At 49.8% G+C, this 23,920-nt stretch overlaps 1 protein-coding gene across 1 annotated transcript; it reads right to left on the bottom strand.

Annotated features, from left to right (window-relative positions):
- Positions 1 to 1,000: 1,000 nt before the first annotated feature.
- On the bottom strand, positions 1,001 to 12,425 carry OAZ1 (ornithine decarboxylase antizyme 1). Its single transcript, XM_056844542.1, is given in 6 exon segments — positions 1,001 to 1,214; positions 1,928 to 2,013; positions 3,218 to 3,390; positions 3,681 to 3,767; positions 3,769 to 3,826; positions 12,228 to 12,425. Coding segments are annotated over 6 exon segments (663 nt in total). The 5' UTR covers positions 12,356 to 12,425; the 3' UTR covers positions 1,001 to 1,083.
- Between the last annotated feature and the right edge of the window lie 11,495 nt (positions 12,426 to 23,920).

Here is a 23,920-nt window from a genome sequence, read left to right on the forward strand (position 1 = left end):
CCTGCACCCTGAACTACCAAAGTAATTGGCTGCAAACCACCTTGACTCTAAGGAGATTAAAAAATAAGTAAATTTAGTGAACTAAAAATACATTTCCTGAGTTCCCTTCAGCACTTTCAAGATCACTTGCAAGGCTAAAGAAAAAATCCAAAGCAGACCAGCAAAACCCCTGCTTGAATTTGCTTACCCATCTAAGAGTTGGTTTTTATATGCCGATTTTCTCTCAAGATCAAGGAAGCATTCTACTCTTACTTCACTCCCGCAGAACCTTCAGCGGTTAAGAGTTTCACCTCTTTTCCTTAAAAGGTATTTGAGAATCAAAGCGTCTTACAATCTCCTTCCCTTTCCTCTCCCCACAACAGGCATCTTGTGTGATAGGTGGGGCTGAGAGTTCGGAGAGAAATGTGACTGGCCCAAGGTCACCCAACTGGCTTCATGTGCAGGTGTGGGGGAACCAACCCGGTTCTCCAGATTAGAGTTTTCCGCTCATGTGGAAGAGCGGGGAATCAAACCCGGTTCACCAGATTAGAGTTTGCCGCTCTTGACCACTACACCATGGTGGGTCTAAGAGAACATGGGTAACTTAAGTGTTTCAACCGGGGACTGCTCTATCAGAGAAAGGAGGATCCCCCCTCTATTTTAGCAAACAGCCACTCGCCTGTGCGAACCAGGTTAATCCCCTCAACACAGGAGTACAGTGACCGCTTTCAAATAGTAAAAACCAGCAATAAAGTAAAATATAAACTTTTATTTAGAATTAAAGCAAATACTTCAGTATCACAAACACACAATATTAAACTTCCAAGAAATATACTGCTAATTTGGAGTGAGCATTTATTTTTGCACAATCACAACATGCGGACAAAATCCAGAAAGAAGAGAAAGATGACAAGAGTTGGAAATTTTCAACATCCTCCCCACCCCCCGCCCCACCACCACAGCAGCCTGTCACAATAATTCGTACAAAGAACATGTCATTAAAGCACGCACGCGTGTGTGAATATTCAAAAGATGTTGACAAAATTTCTACAGATTTCATCTTTACAGAGAACAAGAAAGCTCTACGAGGCAAACGCTGCAAATCTAGTCTTCTCCGGAAGAGTCTCGTTCAAACGTGTAGGCCATAAAGCAAGCGTCGGGTCTCTTAGGGACTAGGGGATGCCCTGGTTTCACAATCTCAAAGCCCAAAAAGCTGAAAGTACGGAGCAGCGAGGCTGCCAGGAAGAAAAAGGAAGGCATTTAGAACAGGAGCTTCAAGAAGGAATCAAGTTGGTGCCTGTGGGTGCTATGGCACCCAAGTGTTTTCAGAAAGTGAGTGGGGGCTCTTGCCTAGTACAGCTTCTGAGTGGCAGTTAGTGATCTGATTGGCTGTGCAAACCAAAATAATGTATCTTTGGCAGCAGCAGCCACACGAACATACATGAACACATGAAGCTGCCGTCTACTGAATCAGACCCTTGGTCCATCAAAGTCAGTATTGTCTACTCAGACCGGCAGCAGCTCTCCAGGGTCTCAGGCAGAGGTCTTTTACATCCCCTATTTGCCTAGTCCCTTCAACTGGAGATGCCAGGGATTGAACCTGGGACTTTCTGCATGCCAAGCAGATGCACTAACACTGAGCCACGGCCTCTCCACTGTGTTGGTTTTATTCTCCCATCCCTCCTTCCCAGTGTATTTTGTAAGCTGCCCCTCATCTCCCCTAATCTTAGACTTCCTCTGTGTCTCCCCCACCATTCTGTGATGGCGCCCGCCGCCCTGTGTCCAAATTCCAAAGATGCCCACAGGCTCAGAAAGGACGGGGACCCCTGGTCTAGAGATCTGGCAGATACTATCAGATAATCAATACTCATAATACTCATCAGGAGGATCCCACCCAACCTTGGTCGACGCCCACCAAACAGGCTTTTTGAGCAGCAGCGTGGCTTACCTCTGTCATCTCTGTTCTTGTGGAAGCAAATGAAGACATGGTCGACTTGAAGTTGTTCTTCAGCAAACTCGAGAAGAACTGCAAAACTGAAAGGGGAGGGGGGACACGCAGGTGAGTTCCTCTCCTCTCAGGCCTCCAAGTGGCCGTGGTTTGGATTGGGGGGGGGGGAAGCTAAGCAAAGCTAAACGACAGGCAACGGCCCAGAACGAGCTAGGCCATCTGTTCTGCAGCCAGAGGAAGTTATGTGCTCCCGCCCCCCCACCGGCACATTAATTATAAACTTCTCATCTGTGGCTTAATACCCTTCTTAGGATTCAATCCGCGTCAGAACCAATCTTGCCTGTACTCAAGTCCTATCAGCACAACTACTGAGACTTGCTTCAAGAATTAAGCCCACTATGCAGTTTGAGCTCTCACCTTAAATGCCGACAATTCATGAGGCTGGTGGCAGGGAGGTTATTGTGTAAAATGTGCCCTTTTCAGATTAGGTTTTTTCTACATTTCATCTTTGGGGAAGGGGAAATCCCCAGAATTAGAACAGACACACCCTATTACGCCTTGGCAGAAATCTGCTGCTCCCCGCCCCCCATCAGATGGGGGGTTCTTTGTGAAATACCTTCAAAATCCTACACAGAAACTGCGGAGACCAATGGGGTGTGATGGAAGTTATCATGTAGTGCATGCAGAAGAAGAGTTGGTTTTTATATGCCGACTTTCTCTACCACTTAACGGAGACTCAAACCGGCTTACTATCGCCTTCCCTTACCCTCCCCACAACAAGCACCCTGTGAGGCAGGTGGGGCCGAGAATGCTCCATGAGAGCTGTGACTAGCCCAAGGTCACCCAGCTGGCTCCATGTGGAGAGGGGAATCAAACCCGGTTCTCCAGATCAGAGTCCACCACTCCAAACCACAGTTCAGTGGTAGAGCATCTGCTTGGCATGCAGAGGGTCCCAGGTTCAATCCCCGGCATCTCCAGTTAAAGGGACTAGGCAAGTAGGTGATGTGAAAGTCCACTGCCTGAGACCCTGGAGAGCCGCTGCCGGTCTGAGTAGACAATACTGACTTATATTGAATCAGACCCTTGGGTCCATCTAAGGCAGCTTCACGTGTTTATGTGTACACCACGCTGGCTCATCTGCATCCTCCAGCAGAACCTGACTGCTTTTACCATAAATCCAAAATGGGTGCCCATGGTTAAGGATCTATCCAAGGGTGGCTTTGGAGGAGAACGACACAAAACCCACAAACACAAGACCACCCACAACACGCCAAACTGCTTTCTGCCTACCTGTCTTTGCTCCCTTCGGGCAGAGCACCATTAGGGATTTCAATGTACAGGTTGTTGTTGTTCAGCACAGTTCTCCAGCTAATGTGCTTGGCATCCGTCAGCCTGGACTGGACATTAAGGATTCTCGTCCTGTTATTTGATGTTACTTCTTCTGTTACATTCAGCCGATTATCCTAGGGAAGCAAAGCGGCGTGTTTGCTGTGCGTCTCCAGGCGTTTTGATTTATTTAAGGTTGCAAACTGTACTGAATCATAAAAATGTTCATCTAAGGAAGCACAGACTGTTCCTTCCTCCCCCCTCCGCACCACAGTCTTGCAGTTCCTGCACGCTCTCCAGATTAACTCTTTGGGGAGATGCAATTCAGGCACTGATGGATTCTTCCCCCCAACCTGAGATCAGCCCCACTGGTTGATCACAACCCCAGTGTGCATTAACCCCCACTATGAACACGGCACATACTTACAGAATAAAATAAATTAGCTGAAAGATTGTGATCCCTCTGACTATTCCCTCGCCCACCTGGGATCTTCAGGGGTGGGTGAGGGGCATCAGGAGCACCACCGAGGCCCCGGACCCAGGTTACTACAGCAACTGAAGGACACCCTGGAACTGAAGAAAACAGACAAGCAACTGTTAGCATAGTCATGACTCCGCAACGCGCAGCGAGGGGCCAACACTCTATAAGAGGAAGCAGCACATTCTAACAGAGGATTACGATTGACTCACCGTATCAAGTAAAAGGAGTGAAACCAGGTTTTGCACTTTTATACCACGAATGCAGTATTGAATCATAAGAGTTGGACGGGACCACCAGAGTCATCTAGTCCAACCCCCTGCACAATGCAGGAAATTCACAACAACAACCCCTACCCCCAGTGACCCCCTACTCCATGCCCAGAAGATGACCAAGATGCCCTCCCACTCACGATCTGCCTAAGGTCATAGAATTAGCACTGCTGACAGATGGCCATCTAGATGGTTCTGGTCCAACCTTCTGGGGCAACAGAAAACAACTCCGCACCATCGTACAACAGCCCTTCAAGTACTTGAAGATGGTTATCATACCACCTCTCAGTCGTCTCCTCTCCAGGCTAAACTCACCCAGCTCCTTCACCTTTCCTCATCGGACTTGGTCTCCAGACCCCTCACCATCTTAGTTGCCCTCCTCTGGACACATTCCAGCTTGTCTACATCCTTCTTAAATTGAGGTGCCCAAAACTGAACATAATATGCTAGGTGAGGTCTAACCAGAGCAGAGTAAAGCGATACCATCACTTCACGTGATTTGGATATTGATTTGAGGAGGAATAAGTCACAGGCAAGTAGTTCTTATCTATTCAAATCTGAGCTGGAGTTTTACCAAAGGGAAGGCCACAAAAATGAAGTTCCCCTACAGTACCTTGTTAAGACCCTAGGACACGATATTCCCACCCTTTAAATGTTTGAGGGGGGAGTGTGGCAAAGGCAAACCTTATACATTCTGATTCACTCCTGTCAAGAGATTTCTTTCAGATTTGCTGTTGGGTTCATCTGTGGGGCTGCACACTTTACCCACAGATGTGGCCAGGACCTTCAGGTAAGTTGAACAGTACCACAGGTGTGAACACCCAGCTGTGTTTGCCAATTTTTGGCAGTGGGAAGGAGATGAAGAGGAGAGCAGAGACTTGGTTCAGGAATACCCAGGACAAACCTGGGGAAGCCCAGGCTCAAATGCTCCATCCGTCCTCACGTATTCCAAGACTGTTAAGTTACTCCTACTATGCCATCACTTCCAAATCAGCATGCGTGCCCTGCCGATCAAAACTCTTCACTGGCCTGTCAGCAGTCTGGAGTCCTGGTTTTGCCTGGCAAACCAGACCATGGCTGCCTGGTGTGGATGAACTACAAACTGCAAAAGTGGAACTAATCTCATCACATGCGAGGGGAGTAAGCGAGGCCAAGGATCCCCTCAGGCGAACTGGAATTAAAAAATCTGCCGTTACGTTTCAAAACAAGCCATGAAGAGGTTCCCACTCCCTCCTACCAGAAGGAACCAGTTCTTATTAAGCAAGCACCCTGTCACAAAACCTCTACTCCTTAGTAGGACTTAGATGGATACAGCTATGTTCGTTGAATGGAAGCCCTCACAAGTCACTGGCAGCAGTGCATAAAACGTCCTTGCTCGTGAGTAAACTGGGCTGCTCATTCAAAATAGGTCAGCTTGGAAACTGGCTGCACGCATCCAATGTTAAATTACAGGAAGTTGATTTCAAGGAAGGGCGCTAATATTTACAAACGGGCCATTACAAAGAGCCCTGCTTGTAAATTATCGGCAGTTACTTCTGAACTCGACAGACGCCAGCTGTGGGTTCTGCCATCTCAAAACAAACACCCGTTGGCGTTCACAGGCACAAAAATGGTTTTATTTCAACATGCTGGGGGAAAGCTCCCTCTCCTTCTCACTGCCAACAGCGATGATCGCTGCCCCCATTAGCCCCTCCCTCTGCACCACCGCTCGCCCTGCAGGCTCACTTTGGTTGCGTCACCTCAGAAGACGCAGCAGATCAATGTCCCCCTTTGGGAAATTCTTGCCACCATCCTGCCAGCAGCCATTTGCAAAACGGTGTAAACAGGCAAAACGAGAAAAACCCACCATTTTGCACAGCTCCTCCCCCGCCCAATCCTTCCATTTGCAGCGTGTCACTGGCTTGGCACTCTCAAAGCGATCACGCAGCTATCCGATTTCTCTCTCCCATCTTCTGCCAGACGTGCAAGGCTCAAAGATTACAGAACGACACACTGCATCCTAAAAGGTGCCCAGCACCCCAAGGGTGTAACAAGGCAGCATCAACTTTACATCGATGCATGCACTCCTTGAAGGAAGCACCCAGGTGGAATCCTCTTTTTGTACACTCCAAAAAGGAATCCCACTTTGTGCGCTATTTGTCTCTTCTCCTGTTTAGCCAGCAGCTTTGTGTTTTTTTACAACACTATACACAGGCAGTGTAATTTTTACTGGTGGTGGCGAGGCAGGGCAAGCCTGTGCAACTACCGTTATTTGTTTTTAGAAAAGCAAAAGGATTTAAGGGTTCAGATCCATTGCATTAATGCCTTCCATTTTAAACTGAGCCCTAATGATTGATCAACAGCCACGCATTTCCGTATTATTATGTAAGGGAAGGCTTTCACATTTCCATACCCACGCATTCTGCACTAGGTTTTGCCACGCCAAAAAGAGCCTGAAATACAAACTGTAAAAAGAATCCTGCTTAGAAGGGCTATAAGCAGAAGATGGATCCTATCATCTGCTTGCAGGCCTCATCCATTCAAGGCACATGTGCTCATAAGAGAGAAAGAAGAGTTGGTTTTTATATGTCGAGTTTCTCTACCACTTAAAGAATCAAACAGACTTACAATCACCTTCCCTTCCCCTCCCCATATCAGACACCTTGTGAGGTAGCTGAGAGTTCGAAGGTAACTGTAACTAGCCCAAGGTCACCCAGCAGGCTTCCTGTGTAGGGGTGGGGAAATCAACCTGGTTCTCCAGATTAGAGTCTGCTGCTCATGTGGAGGAGTGAGGAATCAAACCCGGTTCTCCAGATTAGAGTCCCTCAGTCATGTGGAGGAGTGGAGAAACCAACCCGGTTCACCAGATTAGAGTCCCTCAGTCATGTGGAGGAGTGGAGAAACCAACCCGGTTCACCTTGCTCATGTGGAGGAGTGGGAATCAAACCCGGTTCTCTTAACCACTACACCACACAGATCACTCAGCACAGATCTGCTATGCTTTGAGTATATGCTCTCATTCCATACATTACCATCCCCCTAAAAAACAACAACGCGAGAGCTGCAGTTCTTCCGGTTAAAAATGTAGACCACACAAAACTGAAATCAGCTCGTCGAGCAGGCTTAGATTCCCTACAAGAGCAAGTAGTTTATTTTGAAGCCATTTCAGCAGCTGTGAATTGAATCCAGTCTCTAACACAGGTATCCAATGGCTCCCTGGGACCTCTCATAAGGCAGCCTTGCAGGGATTTAACCCCCCCCCCCATTCTCTATCATGCCAGGCAAAGCCTGCCCAGCGGAAAGAATGTCAGTTATCTGCTGAAAGGAAAGCCCTCCTTGCTCAGAAAATCCAGAACTAGCCTAGCGTGCCTGGCAGGCCAATAATTTCAGCCCACTCATCTACTCCACCCTGAACAGACTCCCACCCATGCTCAGCTGCAGCATAGATTGAGAGGATTCAGTCTGAGCTAACTGGGTGAGGCAATTTTGCAAGAGAAGCCAACAAGGGCCTCATCAACACCATCTGGGCCTCAACACCCAAATCCTTAGTGGATTTTCTGTCCTCCAACAACTCGCTTTGCCTCAATAGAGTGTGCAACAGACTACGTGAGTCTTGGTGTCACTTCTGGAAAAGGGGAAGAGTGCATAGCCTTTCACCCAAAAAGGCTGTGGACAAAACCATAAGAGTTGGTTTTTATATGTCGACTTTCTCTTCCACTTAAGGCAGAATCAAACCGGCTTACAATCACCTTCCCTTCCCCTCCCCACAACAGACACCCTGTGAGGTAGGTGAGGCTGAGAGAGCTGTGACTAGCCCAAGGGCACCCAGCTAGCTTCATGTGGAGGAGTGGGGAAACCAACCCGGTTCACTAGATTGGCTTCCGCCGCTCATGTGGAGGAGTGGGGGAATCGAACCCAGTTCTCCAGATCAGAGTCCACCGCTCCAAATCACCACCCTTAACCACTACACCAGGATGGCTCATAAGTTCCCCATCATACCTGCTCCAGGATTGAAAGGGGAAACTTACTTCAGGCCATGCCCAGAGTGTATAACAAGAGATTCCCCCTCCCCAACAGACTCCTCTCTTTTGAAACCGACACCAGTGACTTAACTGCCTGCACCCTATTCATCAAGTGAGACAGACAAGCCAAAACCTTATGCTAAATTCTCAGATGGGGTGAAGCCTTTCTTTCCTCATCGCTACTGAGCAGATGGCTGGGGTTTTCCGTATAGACCCAATACTTCCTGCACACCAGACCCCAGATTCCACCACCACCCCATTTCTCAAGAGTACATGCCTAGTTAACTATGTCATTACTTGCATCATCTCAACTGCCGGGAAGGAGAAAACACAAAGCTGACTGTTGTTTAGACGTAAACAGACGTAAATCGATTTGGCTGGGGAAGTCGGCTCCCTTTGCCACCTTGAGCTTCCTTTTTATGCAGAGTACTCCCTCCTCCCCCAGGTTCTGTTGCCTCCTGGGTGGAGGGGAGAAACCAGTTGTGTAAAGGATGAGAGTTCTCCTGCCAGTTCTGACTTTATAGAGATTTCGTAAAAAACTTTGTTCAGAGGACATTACCCTCCCTCCATTATTTCAAACGCTCCCTGTGGAGTGCCCAGTTATTACATATCTCAGCTTTAAAGAGGATTATATTATAAACCATAGACTCTTATGTACTGGAGAGTGCCAACTCCTCCCCTGCCCCCATTAATCACTCTTTGCCGAGATCAGGTCACGTATATCTTTACCCCAACAAGGACAAATCTCCCCTATGAAAGGAGACATCACAGGGACACGGGTTTTCATATCCTTGCCCCTGCACCTCCCCTCATATTACGACATTTTCAATTTTCAGGGTGTTCCCTATTTGTATGAATTCCAGCTGTTATCCATCCTTTCATGAAGAATGCGTCAAATCTGCTCCGGTTAGTGAATCCAAACAGGCCCCCTTTCCATCAGATGAACAAGCGAGAACCTGCACAATTTTACTCACACTGGCAATCTAATGTGGTTATGATCTACCTAGTGGGATGGGGGCACTGAGATCATTCTCGCCCTCTGATATATCTATCCTACCAGCTACTAACCCATTTTTACAAAATTTATACCCCACCTTCCCTCATATGGCCCATCAAATGTGGTTTGTTCCACTGCTGGGTACGCTTCGGGAAAAAATCATAGGAAAATGACAATGAAATTTCAGTTAGCATCTAAGAGTTGGTTTTTATATGCCAACTTTCTCTACCGCTTAAGGGAGAAGCAAACTGGTTAACAGTCACCTTCCCCTCCCCACAACAGACATCCTGTGAGGTAGGTGGGGCTGAGAGAACTGTGACTAGCCCAAGGTCAGCCAGCTGTGTAGGAGTGGGGAAACAAATCCAGTTCACCAGATTAGCCTCCAGTTCACCAGATTAGCCTCCACCGCTCATGTGGAGTAGGGAATCAAACCCGGGTCTCCAGATTGGAGTCCACCTCTCTTAACCACACCACGATGGAGCTAATGAATCAGTTTTCTGTATTCCCCCCCCCCCAACATATGAAGCAGCACCTCATCCTTTTCTGGCATCTGGGTGCCCTGATGGCCATTTGGGTGTGCGTTGGAGGTGAGGAGGGAAGGGGGGGGGAATTGCTCATATTTTGATTACCATCAAAGCAGAGTGACTCACTTTCTCTCCCCTCTACCTTCCCAAGATGGCATCCTGATCATAATTGAATGCTTTAATAACCCTGGTGGAGAGTGGAGGAAACAAGAGGCAAATATGGATTTGCTTAACTGACAGTTCCACTCTCTCCCCCTCCTATTTAATGCATACTGAATAGCCCTTCATTCCTCACGGGTGCTCTTCCCTGGCCAATTTTTTTGTTTGGATGAGAGAAAGCAAACACATTTTTATTTCCCTGGATAAACAGAGAAGTGTCACTTTCTCTCCTCCCTCCCGCAGATGTATACTGAATGGGAACTTGTGTGTTCCTGGGTGTTGGGAGTATTTTTCCTGCATGAAGGAGAGAAGAGAAAAGAGCTTGGATCCCTACCTTCTCACTGAATAGAAGGGCCTCCTTTCTTCTGTCTCTTCAACGGACATGTTTTCCAGAGTGTTGGCAGTGAGATGGGGTTTTTTTGAGGGGGGAATGCAACTTCCTGCAGTAGCAGCTCCCCCACCCCCATACATATTGAACAGGAGCCCTTGTTTTCCAAGGTATTTGCCAGTCTGGGGATGGGTGGGCTATAACAAATCTGATTTTGACCCTTTTCTCCCTCACTCATATATTTATTATTTATTTAGTAAAACATTTATATCCCATTTTTCCTCTTGGTTCAATTCACTATAGAGAAAAGCAGTGTGGTGTAGTGGTTAAGAGCATTAGACTAGTATCTAGGAGACCCTGGTTCGAATCCCCCCCTCGTTCCATGGAAGCTCACTAGATGACCTTGGGCCAGTCACACACCCTCAGTGTAAACTACCTCTCGGGGTAGTTGTGAGCATAAAATGGAGGAAAGGAGAATGATGTGGGCCGCGTTGGTTCTCCATTGGGGAGAAAGGCAGGGTACAAATGAATTAAATATATAAAATAGACACCGCAATTTGCAAATTTGGGCGTATTATTAGAGGGAGGGCAGGAAGGATTGTGTCAAAGTTTGGCTCCTATGGCCCTTTCTTACATGCCCAGGGTAATGCTGATCGCCACTTTGGGGTCAGGAAGCTCCAGGCCAGGGATCCTGGAGGGCTTTTTGCCATCTTCTGGGCATGGAGTAGGGGTCACTGGGTGTGTTGGGGGAGGTAGTAGTGAATTTCCTGCATTGTGCAGGGGGCTAGACTAGATGATCCTGTGGTTCCTCCTAACTATGATCCTAAGAAAAGTTTTTTCTGGGTGTCGGCCTATATCTGAATCCCTCCCCCGAACTGACCAAAAATGCCACTGTGTTTACTGAATAACCTTTTGTTTTCGGGGCTGGCGATCTCAGGGATGCTTGTTTTCCACATTTTGCAGGAGAAAAGAGAAACAAGCCTGAAAATTGCTAAAGTATCTGCTGTTTTCTTTGGTGCTGGGGGGGGAGACATCTTCCTCAGAGGGTGGGGAGAGGAATGACCTCGGGGGGGGGAGGCAAGAGGGATGTTTGTTTTCTGCGTTTTGCAGGAGAAAAGGGAAATGAGCCTGAAAATTGCTAAAGTATCTGTTTTCTTTTATGCTGGGGGGGACATGTCTTCCTTAGAGAATGGGGAAAGGAGGGACATCTTGGGGGGGCAGAGTCTCAGGGATGTTTGTTTTCAGTATTGCGCAGGAGAAAAATAATAAACCTGAAATTGCTAAAGTATCTGCTGTTTTCTTTGGTGCTGGGGGGGGGAGACATCCTCAGAAGGTGGGGAGAGGAATGGCCTGGGGGGGGGGGAAGAGGGATGTTTGTTTTCTGCGTTTTGCAGAAAAGGGAAACGAGCCTGAAAATTGCTAAAGCGTCTGCTCTTTTCTTTTATGCTGGGGGGGACATGTCTTCCTTAGAGAATGGGGAAAGGAGGGACATCTTGGGGGGGGGGGCAGAGTCTCAGGGATGTTTGTTTTCCGTATTTCGCAGGAGAAAAAGAAGAAACTAAGCCTGAAATTGCTAAAGTATCTGATGTTTTCTTTGGTTCTTGGGGGGGAAACGTCTTTCTTAGAGAACGTGGAGAGACATCTTGGGGGGGGGGGGGAAGAGTCTTAGGAATGGGTTTTTTTTTTTATTTTGCAAGAGAAAAGAGAAACATGCCTGAAATTGCTAAAGCGTCTGCTCTTTTCTTTAATGCTGGGGGGGGGGACACGTCTTTCTTAGAGAATGGGGAGAGGAGGGACATCTGGGGGGGGGGAAGAGTCTCAGGAATGTTTGTTTTCCGCATTTTGCAGGAGAAAGAGCAACTAAGCCTGAAAATTGCTAAAATATCGGCTGTTTTCTTGAGAGCGCGGGGAGAGGAGCGACCTCTTTTTTTTTAGAGGGGGAAGAGTCTTATCCCACCCCCGCGATATAAAAGCCCTTCGTTTTTTCTCCCCCCACAGACCCACTGGGGAAAAACACGACTCCCCCCATGGCAACGAGGAGGGGGCGGGGCCTGAGGCAGCCCCGCCCCCTCCCGCGCGGGGAGGGGCCAACCAGGCGAGGCCCGGCGACTAGGCCCGAGCCTCTCCTCGCCGTGAGGGGGAAGGGCGGCCTTGTTCTTTTCTTATAATATTGCGACTTTTTTGGGGGGGGAGGGGATCCTCCTCCTCCTCTCACCTCCTCAGAGCGGCGCTGGCGGGCAGGGCGGGCATGTCTGCGGCTGCTGGGTGGGTCTTTTTATTTCCTTCCTTCTCGCGGGCGAAGCAGTGACTGTTGAGGATCCGCTGCAGGGAGGATTTCACCATCCGGGCCGCCCCCTGTTCACCGAACCCCCGAGTCGGGTCTTCGCCCCCCTCCCCCTCGGCTTTTCGCTACTCCTGTGTCTCTCCCCTCAGTCACACAAAATGGCGGACGGTTGGCCGCCAACGGCCGCTTTTATAGGCGCGGGGGGGCGGTGCGGAGCGGCCACGCCCACCCGCGCGCGTCGCCACGCCCACTCCTCCGCAGAAATTGGGCAGCGCGCCCACTCAGGAGGCTTGTGGCCGTTAAGGCCACGCCCCACCCTCAACGTCAGCGGGTGAGGCCACGCCCCGAGCGTCCCGTCGCGAGCCCCTCTCTCTTTTTTTTTTTTAACTGCTTCTTTCTCTCGTCTCTTGAGGTAAATAACTCCCCCCCGCCCATCTCTGAAGGGACCTCCCGATTGGCTGGTGAAAAGGGGAAGAAAAAGACTGGTTGGATAGGGGTTGGTTGAGGCGCGCGCGCGCGTAGTTTGGTTGACTGCCACAGATTATAAATCGTGGGGGGAGGGGAAATGGACAAAGGCGGTCTCCTAGCGGTGAAATAAGCCCTCTCTGATTGGTCGACGGAGATGAGCTTGGGGATGCGATTGGCTGGACGGGTTGGCTTTCTGGAAGGAGCTCCTCGTCGCCCTTGGTTAAAGGGGGGGGGAACCTCTCCTCGGTTGCTGGGGTACGTGCGCATGCGCACAGTGCGTAGGAGGCGTAGGGGAAGTGAGGGAAGATGAAGGTAGGTCAACGAAGGAGAAAAGGGTGCGCAGGCAGGAGCAATGGGGAAAAAACAAATAAAACAATAGGGAATAAATAAATAAAAACAATTTATTTATTTTTACTGATACCCTGCACTGTGAAATGGGCACCTCAGGCTCCACACAGAGCACGTAAACACACACCAAAAAGAAAAATATACCCCCTGGCGTGTGATGGTTATGTGATGTGATGCAGGGAAAGAAGCAAGCTCAGTCGCACCTTCAAGACTTAAGGCCATTTATGCATGGGAGGTTTTGCCTTGGATTTGCCAGTCTCTAGATGCACATTTTTCCCATTCTCAAAAATGAGCCCCCCGTGCAGAGTTTGGAGAATTCGGATGGGGAAAATGTGCATCTAGAGAGACTGGCAAACCCAAGGCAAAACCTCCCGTGCATAAATAGCCTAACAATATTTATTCCACGACTGGGTTTCATGAGATAGGGATAACTCAGAAAAGCACATGCTGGAAACAGGCTTGCCAACTTCCAGGCGGACTCAAAAATCAAGGTCGGCGTGTAGGCTCAGTATACTTTCACCAGTACAAGGTTTAACCCACACAAATCATCAACAAAATATTAGTACCACACAAAATTATGTGGTACTCATATTTTGTTGATGATTTGTGTTGGTTAAATAGGGTTGCCAACCTCCAGGTAGTGGCTGGAGATCTACTATTACAATTGAGCTCCAGACGATAGAGATCAGCTCCCCTGGAGAAAAATGGCCGCTTTGGCAATTGGACTCTATGGCACTGAAGTCCCTCCCCTCTCCAAACCCCGCCCTCCTCAGGCTCCACCCTAAAAACCTCCCGCTGGTAGTGAGGAGGAACCTGGCAACCCTATGGTTAAACCTTGCATTGGTGAAAGTATACAGAGCGAACGTGTTGACCTTTATTTAGAGTTAACCCCATTTGCAGCATAGGTTTTTGTTTTGTATTAACTTCCAGGTGGAGGCTGGAGATAAGAACAGAAGAAAGGCCATGCTGAATCTGACCAAGGCACATCAAGTCCAGCAGTCAGTTCACACAGCGGCCAACCATGTTGTGAGGGTCTCTGTCTTTGTGTCTCTGCTTTCCATCACCTGCGGTGTTATCAGTGAACTCGTAAAAGCAGTTCACACCTTCTGGTCTCAGGCGCCAGGCCTGATGGCCCATGTATCTTCCCCCCCCCCGCTGTTCTTCCTGCCAGTACTCCCTCAGGCCGGTGCGGCCTTGGAAGTGTGATAGCCGCGCCAGACTTCCTGGGATCCGTCTGATGTTTTGTATTATGCCAAGCTTGTAACTTCCCATAACAATAAGTGTGAACCCCAGTGCCCCAGTGCCCTGGAGTCAATATATTCTGTAAACCCGTATAGCCCCTCACTTGCAACTTTCTACCTGTGCCTGCCTCATCTCCTGAAGGCTTCAATAAATCTATTGTTTCTGTATCAACGTCTGAGCAACTGATTTGGAGAAGCAAACTCAGAGAGGGGGATCTCTCACATTAAGTTGCAAGTCCTTGCCTCTCGGACTGCAGCTGTACCGCTTTGGACAGAATGTCAGCCGACGAGGACACCACCCCTAACCCCGATGCCCCCAAGGAACCGGACGAGCCGGAGAAGCCGGACCCGAAGGAGGAGGGAGCCAAGCCAAAGAAACCGAAGGGTCGCGCCCCCGACCAAGATCGGGACGAACGTCCCCGGGGGCTTACTTATTGGCTGGACTCTCCCAAGGGCTGGTCGCTCTCGCGGACTGCGGCGAAGGATCGCCGGTTGGCCTTCCCCAGCACGGGACTCGAAGGGGACCCGGCCCGCAAAGAGGCCCTCATGGAGGAAGAACGAAAGCAGTGGCAGGAAGACCGCCGGGCTATGCAGGAGCAGATGGAGACCATGCAACGCGTAATGGGTGAGATGGCCACGGCCCTAGATGCGCTGAAGTTGCAACCTCCAGCCGGTGCTCCCCCAGACGGGGCGCCGGTAGTTCCGCCCGCAACCCCTGCCCCCCCGGCCCGTCGGGACCTGAAAGTCACGTATGACGGGTCGGGAGACCAGTTGACCTTTTTTATGGTCCAAGTAGACATTTTTATGCGGGAACAAGGCCGAACCTTCGTTTCTGAGGAGTCCCGGGTGCAGTACGTGGCTTCCTTACTGCAAGGGGAGGCGGCTGCCTGGATGGTGTTGCAGTATGAACTCCGCTCGCCGGTGCTGCGAACCCTGGACGAGTTCATGGTAGCGCTCCGAAACCGTTTTGAGGACCCGACTCTGGGTGAGCGGGCTAAAGCCTCCCTGATGCAACTGCGCCAAGGGACTAAGTCGGTGGCGCAGTATGCAAGTGAGTTCCAGTCACTGGCTAGCCGAATTCTGGACTGGAGTGAAGCTACCTTGGTACAATGTTTCAGGGAGGGTCTCAACCCAGACCTCCAACATTGGGCCTTTATGCAAGGGAACCCCCCGGATGTGGAAGGTTGGGTTCGCCATGCTGCTGACATCGAGAATCGCAAACAACTCCTGAACTTGTCCAAGCAACGGCTTGGGCGAGACCCCAGGCCCCGAGGTGACCGTGGCCGGGAACTCCGGCAAGGGGGTGGCGGGGGTCTCTCGGCCGCGGAACGCCGCAAGCGGTTCGAGGCCGGCGTCTGCCTGATCTGCGGGGGAAAGGGTCACTTTGCATCGCAATGCCCCTCTCGCTCCGGCCGTCCGACCCCCCCCCGCCAAACCCAGGCCGAGCCGACGAAACCGGCCGCCGACAGCCAGCCTCGCCGCAGAAGTGGACCACTGAGCCGGCGCTCCGGCGCACCCTCCGCTCTCCACGCGCGCCCCCAGGATGGGGCATCCGACTCTACGGTCCCATCGGGGTCCCGGATTACAAATACCGTCTTTGATTCGGACGGCTCCCCGGAAGCCACCACCCCGTCCCCCTCTTCCAGCGAGGAGGAAGAGTGGGAACAGCCGGCAAAAAACGCCGTCGGTCTGCTGTAGAGGGGGCTCCGCAGCAGACCGTCCCTATCGTTGTGCAAGGAGCTCCACCGATGGTAAGCGCCCAAGAGGACAATGTATTTGTGCGTGTTCATCTGTCCCTACCCAAAGGGGGTCCCCCGTTAGAGGTCCCCGCGTTGGTCGACTCGGGGTGTGCCCGCACCATGATAAATGAGGAAACTGCCAAGAAGTTGGGCGTCCGGCGCAAGCGGCTTCCGGGACCCCTCCGTTTTTCCCAAATGGACGGGAGTGACTTTAAACGGGGCCCTGTGACCCACAGAACTGCAGCCGTGATTATGTCCGTGGGGGAACATTGGGAACGGTTGTATTTCACCATCGCCCCTATTGTAACCCCTGTGGTGTTAGGGATGAACTGGTTAAGGGGACACAATCCCTCCATTGATTGGGTTAAACGGGTGCTTTCCTTCCCCGAAAACCCCTGTGGGTTGCATGACAAGGAACGGGTACTCAGAACTCCAGCCGCCGCACTGGTAGGGTCCCCCGCCCCAGTCTCTCCTCAATTACCCTCTGAGTACTCGCAGTTTACTGATGTTTTCGATGTTAGAGAGTGCGACGAACTGCCTCCCCACAGAGAAACGGACTGTGCCATCGAGATTGTAGGGGAAGGCAAACTGTCCAAGGGAAAGGTTTACCCCATGAGCCCTAGTGAAAAGACTGTATTGCGAGACTATCTGGATGTCAATCTGGCGAGGGGTTTCATACGCCCCTCCAAGGCTCCTTATTCAGCCCCAGCTTTCTTTGTAAAGAAAAAGACGGGAGATTTAAGACTGTGTATTGACTTTCGCAGACTGAACGCAGTCACCCAGTCTAATGCTTACCCCCTCCCTCTTATTCCTGACCTTCTAGCACAATTAAAGGAGGGCCGAATCTTCACCAAACTGGACTTGGTAGAAGCCTACCACCGCATTCGCATCAAAGAAGGAGACGAACCCAAAACGGCCTTTTCCAGTTGTTTTGGGATGTTTGAGTACCTGGTCATGCCGTTCGGACTTTCGGGGGCTCCGAGTGTCTTTATGCAATTAATTAATGAAGTTTTGCATGATTTACTGTTTCGGGGGGTGGTGGTATTTCTCGATGACATTCTTATTTACTCTGAGACCATGGAAGAACATGTGCGCCTAGTGCGAGAAGTGCTCCAGCGGCTGCGGGAGCACAAACTGTATGCTAAGGTGTCCAAGTGTGAATTCCACCAACCTTCTATTACATTTCTGGGGTATGTGATTTCCCACCAAGGGTTGGAAATGGACCCCGCCAAGGTCCAGGCGGTGCGGGACTGGGAAACCCCCACTACCCGCCGCCAACTTCAACAGTTTTTGGGGTTTGCCAACTTTTACCGGAATTTCATTCCCAACTTTGCCCAAGTTGCGCTTCCCCTCACTGCCCTGTTGCGTACCAAGGACAGGGGGGCTAGCGCCGCACTCCCCTCAGCCCGTCTGCAATGGTCTCCCCAGTGCCAGCAAGCTTTTGAACGTTTAAAGCTACTTTTTTCATCCGAACCCGTTTTAGCTCACCCGGATTGCACCAAGCCCTTCGTGGTGCAGGTGGATGCTTCGGATGTAGCCATGGGCGGGGCCCTATTGCAGAGGGATGAGGGGGGACGGTTGAGGCCATGCGCCTACTTCTCCAAGAAGTTTTCCCAGTCCGAAATCAACTGGGCCATTTGGGAGAAGGAGGCAGCAGCGGTCAAACATGCCCTTACCATATGGAGACACTTCTTGGAGGGGGCCGAGCTGCCGTTCGAAGTGTGCACAGATCACAAGAATCTTGAGGCTCTCAAGGGAGCTAGAAAACTCAATGCCAAACAGATTCGGTGGGCCCAATTTTTTGCAAAATTCCGGTTCACCCTCAAACATGTCCCTGGCAAAGAAAATGCCCTAGCTGATGCTTTGTCACGACTTCCCCAGTATCGCAACGATTTCGATCGCCCCGTCGACTCCCTGTTCACTCCCGAACAGCGAGGGGAAGTCCCTGGCTTGGCCGTCACCACCCGATCCCAAGCCCGCCAACCGGAGACCCCCCCTACGCTCAAAGGTATCCCGGAAGCATTCCAACAGCGACTCCGGGACGCCTCCTTACAGGAGGAGGAGCACCATCTCCTCCCCACTGGCTTGGAACGAACCAACACTTGGTGGGTGCAAGGGGGGAAACTATATGTCCCATCCTCCCTTCGCAAAGAAGTATTGGGACTTGTACATGGGGCCAGGCTAGCGGGTCATTTTGGTTTCATAAAAACGCTTCACCTGGTTCGAAGGCAATTCTGGTGGCCCGGTATGAGATCTGATGTAGAGTTGTATGTGCGCAGCTGCCCCACCTGCGCCACAGCCAAGAAACGGATGGGAAAACCCCCGGGGCTTCTCAAACCGCTTGAGAACCCCTCCCGTCCCTGGGAAGTCATCGCCATGGATTTTATCACCGACCTACCTCCAAGTCGGGGGAAAACGGTTCTCTGGGTTATCACAGACCTCTTTTCCAAACAGGTTCATTTCGTTCCATGTGCAGGTCTTCCTTCAGCCCAGGGCTTAGCTAAACTGTTCATCACGCACGTCCTCAGGCTACACTCGATCCCGAGGAAGGTCCTCTCCGACCGGGGGGTCCAGTTTGTTGCCAAATTCTGGCGGGCTTTCCTAAAGTTAATGGGAGTGGAGGAACAGGGCCTTTCTTCCGCCTATCACCCCCAAACGGATGGTCAAACGGAACGAGTAAATGCGGTAGTAGAATGTTATTTGCGTTGCTATGTAAATTTCCACCAGGACGACTGGGTCGACCTGCTGCCATTTGCCGAATATGCGTACAACAATGCGCCTCATTCCTCTACCGGCTTTAGTCCCTTCCAAGTTATATACGGGACGGATTTTGGCCCTTTCGGTTCTGCCCCCGTCTCGCCAGAGCTCCAGTCTACCCCTGATCTTCAGGAGTGGATTCAGGTGGTTAAATCCACCTGGCCATGGTTGCTCAAAAATCTGGAAAGGGCAAAAAGCAAGTACAAGGAACAAGCAGACAAACACCGGTCTCCGGGATGGGAACTCAAGGTGGGGGAGCAAGTCTATCTGTCCACCAAAAACCTCCGCTCTCTTCGCCCCTGCAAAAAACTGAGCGACCGTTATGTAGGACCTTTCCCCATCACCAGGGTAATCAACGAGGTTACCGTGGAACTGAGTCTCCCTAAGACTCTCAAGGGAGTTCATCCAGTCTTCCATATAAGCCTCCTCAAACCTTATGTAGCAGCTCCCCAGTTCCACCCCCCTCCCGCTCACGAGATTCCTACCGTAGTAGGAGGGGATACCCATTTGGAAATATCCAAGGTTTTAGATTCCAAATGGAAGAAAGGGAAACTGTTTTACTTTGTTCGCTGGAAAAACCTTGGCTCCGCTCATGACGAATGGGTGGCCGCACCCCACATGGCAGCTCCTCGCTTGGTCCGAGAATTCCACCTCGCTTATCCCGATAAGCCTCGTCCTCTCGGAGGGGGGCCTTAAGGGGGGCAGAATGTGAGGGTCTCTGTCTTTGTGTCTCTGCTTTCCATCACCTGCGGTGTTATCAGTGAACTCGTAAAAGCAGTTCACACCTTCTGGTCTCAGGCGCCAGGCCTGATGGCCCATGTATCTTCCCCCCCCCCGCTGTTCTTCCTGCCAGTACTCCCTCAGGCCGGTGCGGCCTTGGAAGTGTGATAGCCGCGCCAGACTTCCTGGGATCCGTCTGATGTTTTGTATTATGCCAAGCTTGTAACTTCCCATAACAATAAGTGTGAACCCCAGTGCCCCAGTGCCCTGGAGTCAATATATTCTGTAAACCCGTATAGCCCCTCACTTGCAACTTTCTACCTGTGCCTGTCTCATCTCCTGAAGGCTTCAATAAATCTATTGTTTCTGTATCAACGTCTGAGCAACTGATTTGGAGAAGCAAACTCAGAGAGGGGGATCTCTCACACATGTGCCTCTAGGAAGCCCCACAAACAAGACGACTCCAGCAGCGTTATCTTGCCTGTGTTCCACAGCACCTAATATTATAGGCCTGCTCCCCTGATCCTGGAAAGAAAAGGGATGCATCACGACTAGTATTCATTTTGACTGGTAGCCATGGATCGCCCTCTCCTCCATGAACATGTCCCCTCCCCTCTTAAAGCCTTCCAAGTTGGCAGCCATCACCACATCATGGTGAACAGTTGAAATAGGAGATTTCCAGCCACCACCTGGAGGTTGAAGGAAAATAACAAGCACTGATGGCTACTGGAAACACCAATAAGACTTTTTATAATTCAGTCATAAAAATCAAACCTTATACAGTGAAACAGAAGCAAACAAAGTCCCGTGGTGAAAATAAATTCCGCCGGGTGAGGTCTCCCGGTTGCCAAGTTCCAGGTGAAGGCTGGAGATCCGTTCACTGGGGCGGCACTAGCGGCATGCCGAGCCGCAGATGAAACAGGTACCGCAGGCAAAAGTAGTTGCAGATCGATGTTGGCTGTAGATAGCCGAAGAATTTTGAGCCAAAACTTGATTTTAAAGTATATTGTAACAAAAATTGGGGCTAAATTGCCCTTTACTTTGAGGAGAATTTCCTTAGAATATTTTAAGCCCGAAATAGGATTCCGGTATTTTCCTATTTCGCTGATGCTTTGTCCATCGGGCTTAAGGTGGCTTGAGCTAGTATATTTGACTCTATATAATAATACAAAAATGCAAGACTTGAATATGCTATACAATCTTAAGAATACTAATATTGCTAATGTAATTATACAGAGGAGTCTTAACACATACATACCAAATGCCAGTGAATAATATCACATCTGTCATGAGGAAGGCTTGTAGCGTTCTTAACAATGAGTACTCATAGCAATGCTTAAATGTGCTATATTGCCAACAGGTGCAACTAGCATTAAAGAAACAGTACATTTTAGAAACAAGAGAAGGCCTTGTGCCAATTACATGTTCAAAGCTACCAGGTCATATTACAGCAGGCCCCACTGGTTACGCTGAGTACACAACAGATGAGAAGAAGAAGAGGAAGAAGAAGAAGAAAAGTTGTTTTGTATATGCCTACTTTCTCTATCTCTTAAGGAAGAATCAAACTGGCTTACAATCACCTTCCCTTCCTCTCCCCACAACAGACACCCTGTGACGTAGTTGGGGCTGAGAGAGCTGTGACTAGCCCAAAGTCACCCAGCTGGCTTTGTGTGGAGGAGTGGGGAAACGAATCCAGTTCACCAGATTAGCCTCCGCCGCTCCCATGGAGGAGCAGGGGAATCGAACCCGGTTCTCCAGATCAGAGTCCACCGCTCTTAACCACTACACCCCACTGGCTCTCCAAAAAAAGGTTTGAATAATTATCAAAAAAATGTTGACTGTCTTGCTTAACAATTTAATTATTTCAGATGCCTACTCCATTGTGTCCAGGACTTAGCTGTTTGCAGTCTGCAGAATTCTTCTTTTATATTTTGTGCATCTGTGCGTGTGTGTTAACTCCCCCCCCCTTTTTTTTTTTGCAGAGGAACACGCTGTAGGATTAGCTGATCCCATTTAATCTCTGTTATTGTTTGGTCGATCCACATTAGGGACACGGAAGTGCACCGTATTGCTCTGTTTTTTTAACTCGCCATTTCATTGAGAAATGCCGTGAAAGCAAGCAGATGGCCAGTGGCGGGGGCTTTCGGGTAGGGGCTGTGTCAGGAATGAATCCCGGCTGGGTTTTGCTTGTCTAAACATTTCATCCCCAAACAGCCCAGCCCCATTATAATGGAATAAGTTCATTAGCTCAATCATGTGTTGCGATTATTAGTGCTCATTATTAATGAGTCTGTTTTCCTACCAATTAACTGAGCAAAAGCCCATGTTCGTTCAGTCCTGTGTCCCAAGACTGTATTTGCTCCGTCGAAAATTTCCATGGAATGTTCGTCGTTCAGTCGTTCTTAATCTGAGAAAGTTCTCCCTTCGTGCTTTCACAAGCACATCGCTGGTAGTGGTTTTAACTTTTAAAACTTTTCCACCCGCACCTGTGCTTGGTTAAGAACATAAGAAAAACCATGCTGGATTGGACCCAGGCCCATCAAGTCCAGCAGTCTGTTCACACAGTGGCCAACCAGGTGCCTCTAGGAAGCCCACAAGCAAGATAACTGCAGCAGCATTATCCTTCCTGCGTTCCACAGCACATAATATATTAGGCCTGCTCCTCTGATCCTGGAGAGAATAGGGATGCATCATCATTAGTACCCATTTTGACTAGGAGCCATGGATAGCCCCGTCCTCCATGAACATGTCCACTCCCCTGTTCAAGCCTTCCAAGTTGGCAGCCATCACCACATCCTGGGGCAGGCAGTTCCACCATTTAACTATGCGTTGTGTGAAGAAATACTTCCTTTTGTCTGTTTTGAATCTCTCACCCTCCAGCTTCAGCAGATGACCCCGTGTTCTGGCATTACGAAAGAGGGAGGAAAGCTTCTCCCTGTCCGCTTTCTCCATACCATGCATAATTTTACAGACCTCTATCATGTCTCCCCTTAACCACCTTCTTTCCAAGCTAAACAGCCCTGAGCGTTTCAACCGGTTAAGTGATTTGTCACCCATTGTGAAAGAGTACGATTTGCAGGGTGCAGCATTATGTGATTTTGTTTACATCTTAGATGTTGGAACATTGCACCAGACCAATGGAAAGAGATGGTGCTTTGTTTGCGCTGGGGCGCTCCCAGGACACGGCATTCTGTTTGCAGTACACCAAGCGGTTGGCTTCCTCTTTTGACTTTATTTTTCCCTTGGATCCTCTCTCACCTTTTTTTTTAATAAGCTAACACTGGCAAACCACCCCGTAAACAAAGTCTGCCTAGAAAATGTCGGGATGTGACGTCACCCCATGGGTCAAGAATGACCTGGTGCTTGCACAGGGGACCTTTACCTTTACTTAACATTCCTTTGTTGTTGACATCCAGAAGTGGTGAAACTACAAGTTTGGCTACTACTGGTGTAGTGGTTAAGAGCAGTGGACTCTAATCTGGAGTACTGGGTTCGATTCCCCGCTCCTCTACATGAGCGGCGGCCTCTAATCTGGTGAACTGGGCTGGTTTCTTCTCTCCTACACACGAAGCTAGCTGGGCGACCTTGGGCTAGTCCCAGTTCTCTCCGAACTCTCTCTACCCCACCTACTTCACAAGGTGTCTGTTGTGGGGAGGGGAAGGGAAGGCGATTGTAAACCAGTTTGATTCTCCTTTTAAAAAAAAAGCAAGAGAAAGTCGGCATATAAAAACCTTCTTCTACTTCATTTCCCCGGTATTTTCTGCATCATATCTTACAGCACTAAAACGGCTTTTGCTATCTTTTAAGAACAAAGAACAGTAAGCCTTATTCAGGATCTCCCAAGTAACAGTACTCTTGAGGAATTCTTTTCACTGTTGCCCTAAAATCCTCTGCAACTTGTGCCAAATCAGTCTACACAAGGGGCAGCTCCATCCTAAGACCCCAACATGGGTTGCATCCTCAACTAAGGTTGCCAGGTCCCTTTTTGCCACCGGCGGGAGGATTTGGGGCTGAGCCTGAGGAGGGCGGGGTTTGGGGAGGGGAGGGACTTCAGTGCCATAGAGTCCAATTGCCAAAGCAGCCATTTTACTCCATGAGAACTGATCTATATCGGCTGGAGATCAGTTGTAACAGCCGGAGATCGCCAGCTAATACCTGGAGATGAGCCAGCATGCCATCCATTTGAAGGAGAAGACACATTCTTCAGTTATTTGACAGGCGTCCTGCCTATCAGCCACATAAGGATTTCTTCTCGACCTGATGAAACCTGCAAAGATGAAATGGGTGTAGTACCAGAAACCCATCTCGTGGAATGCCATGGAATCTTCTTTGCATGATTTTGTGACCACGG

The sequence above is a fragment of the Euleptes europaea genome, chromosome 2, assembly GCF_029931775.1.
Source record: "Euleptes europaea isolate rEulEur1 chromosome 2, rEulEur1.hap1, whole genome shotgun sequence".
NCBI classification, from domain to species: domain Eukaryota; kingdom Metazoa; phylum Chordata; class Lepidosauria; order Squamata; family Sphaerodactylidae; genus Euleptes; species Euleptes europaea.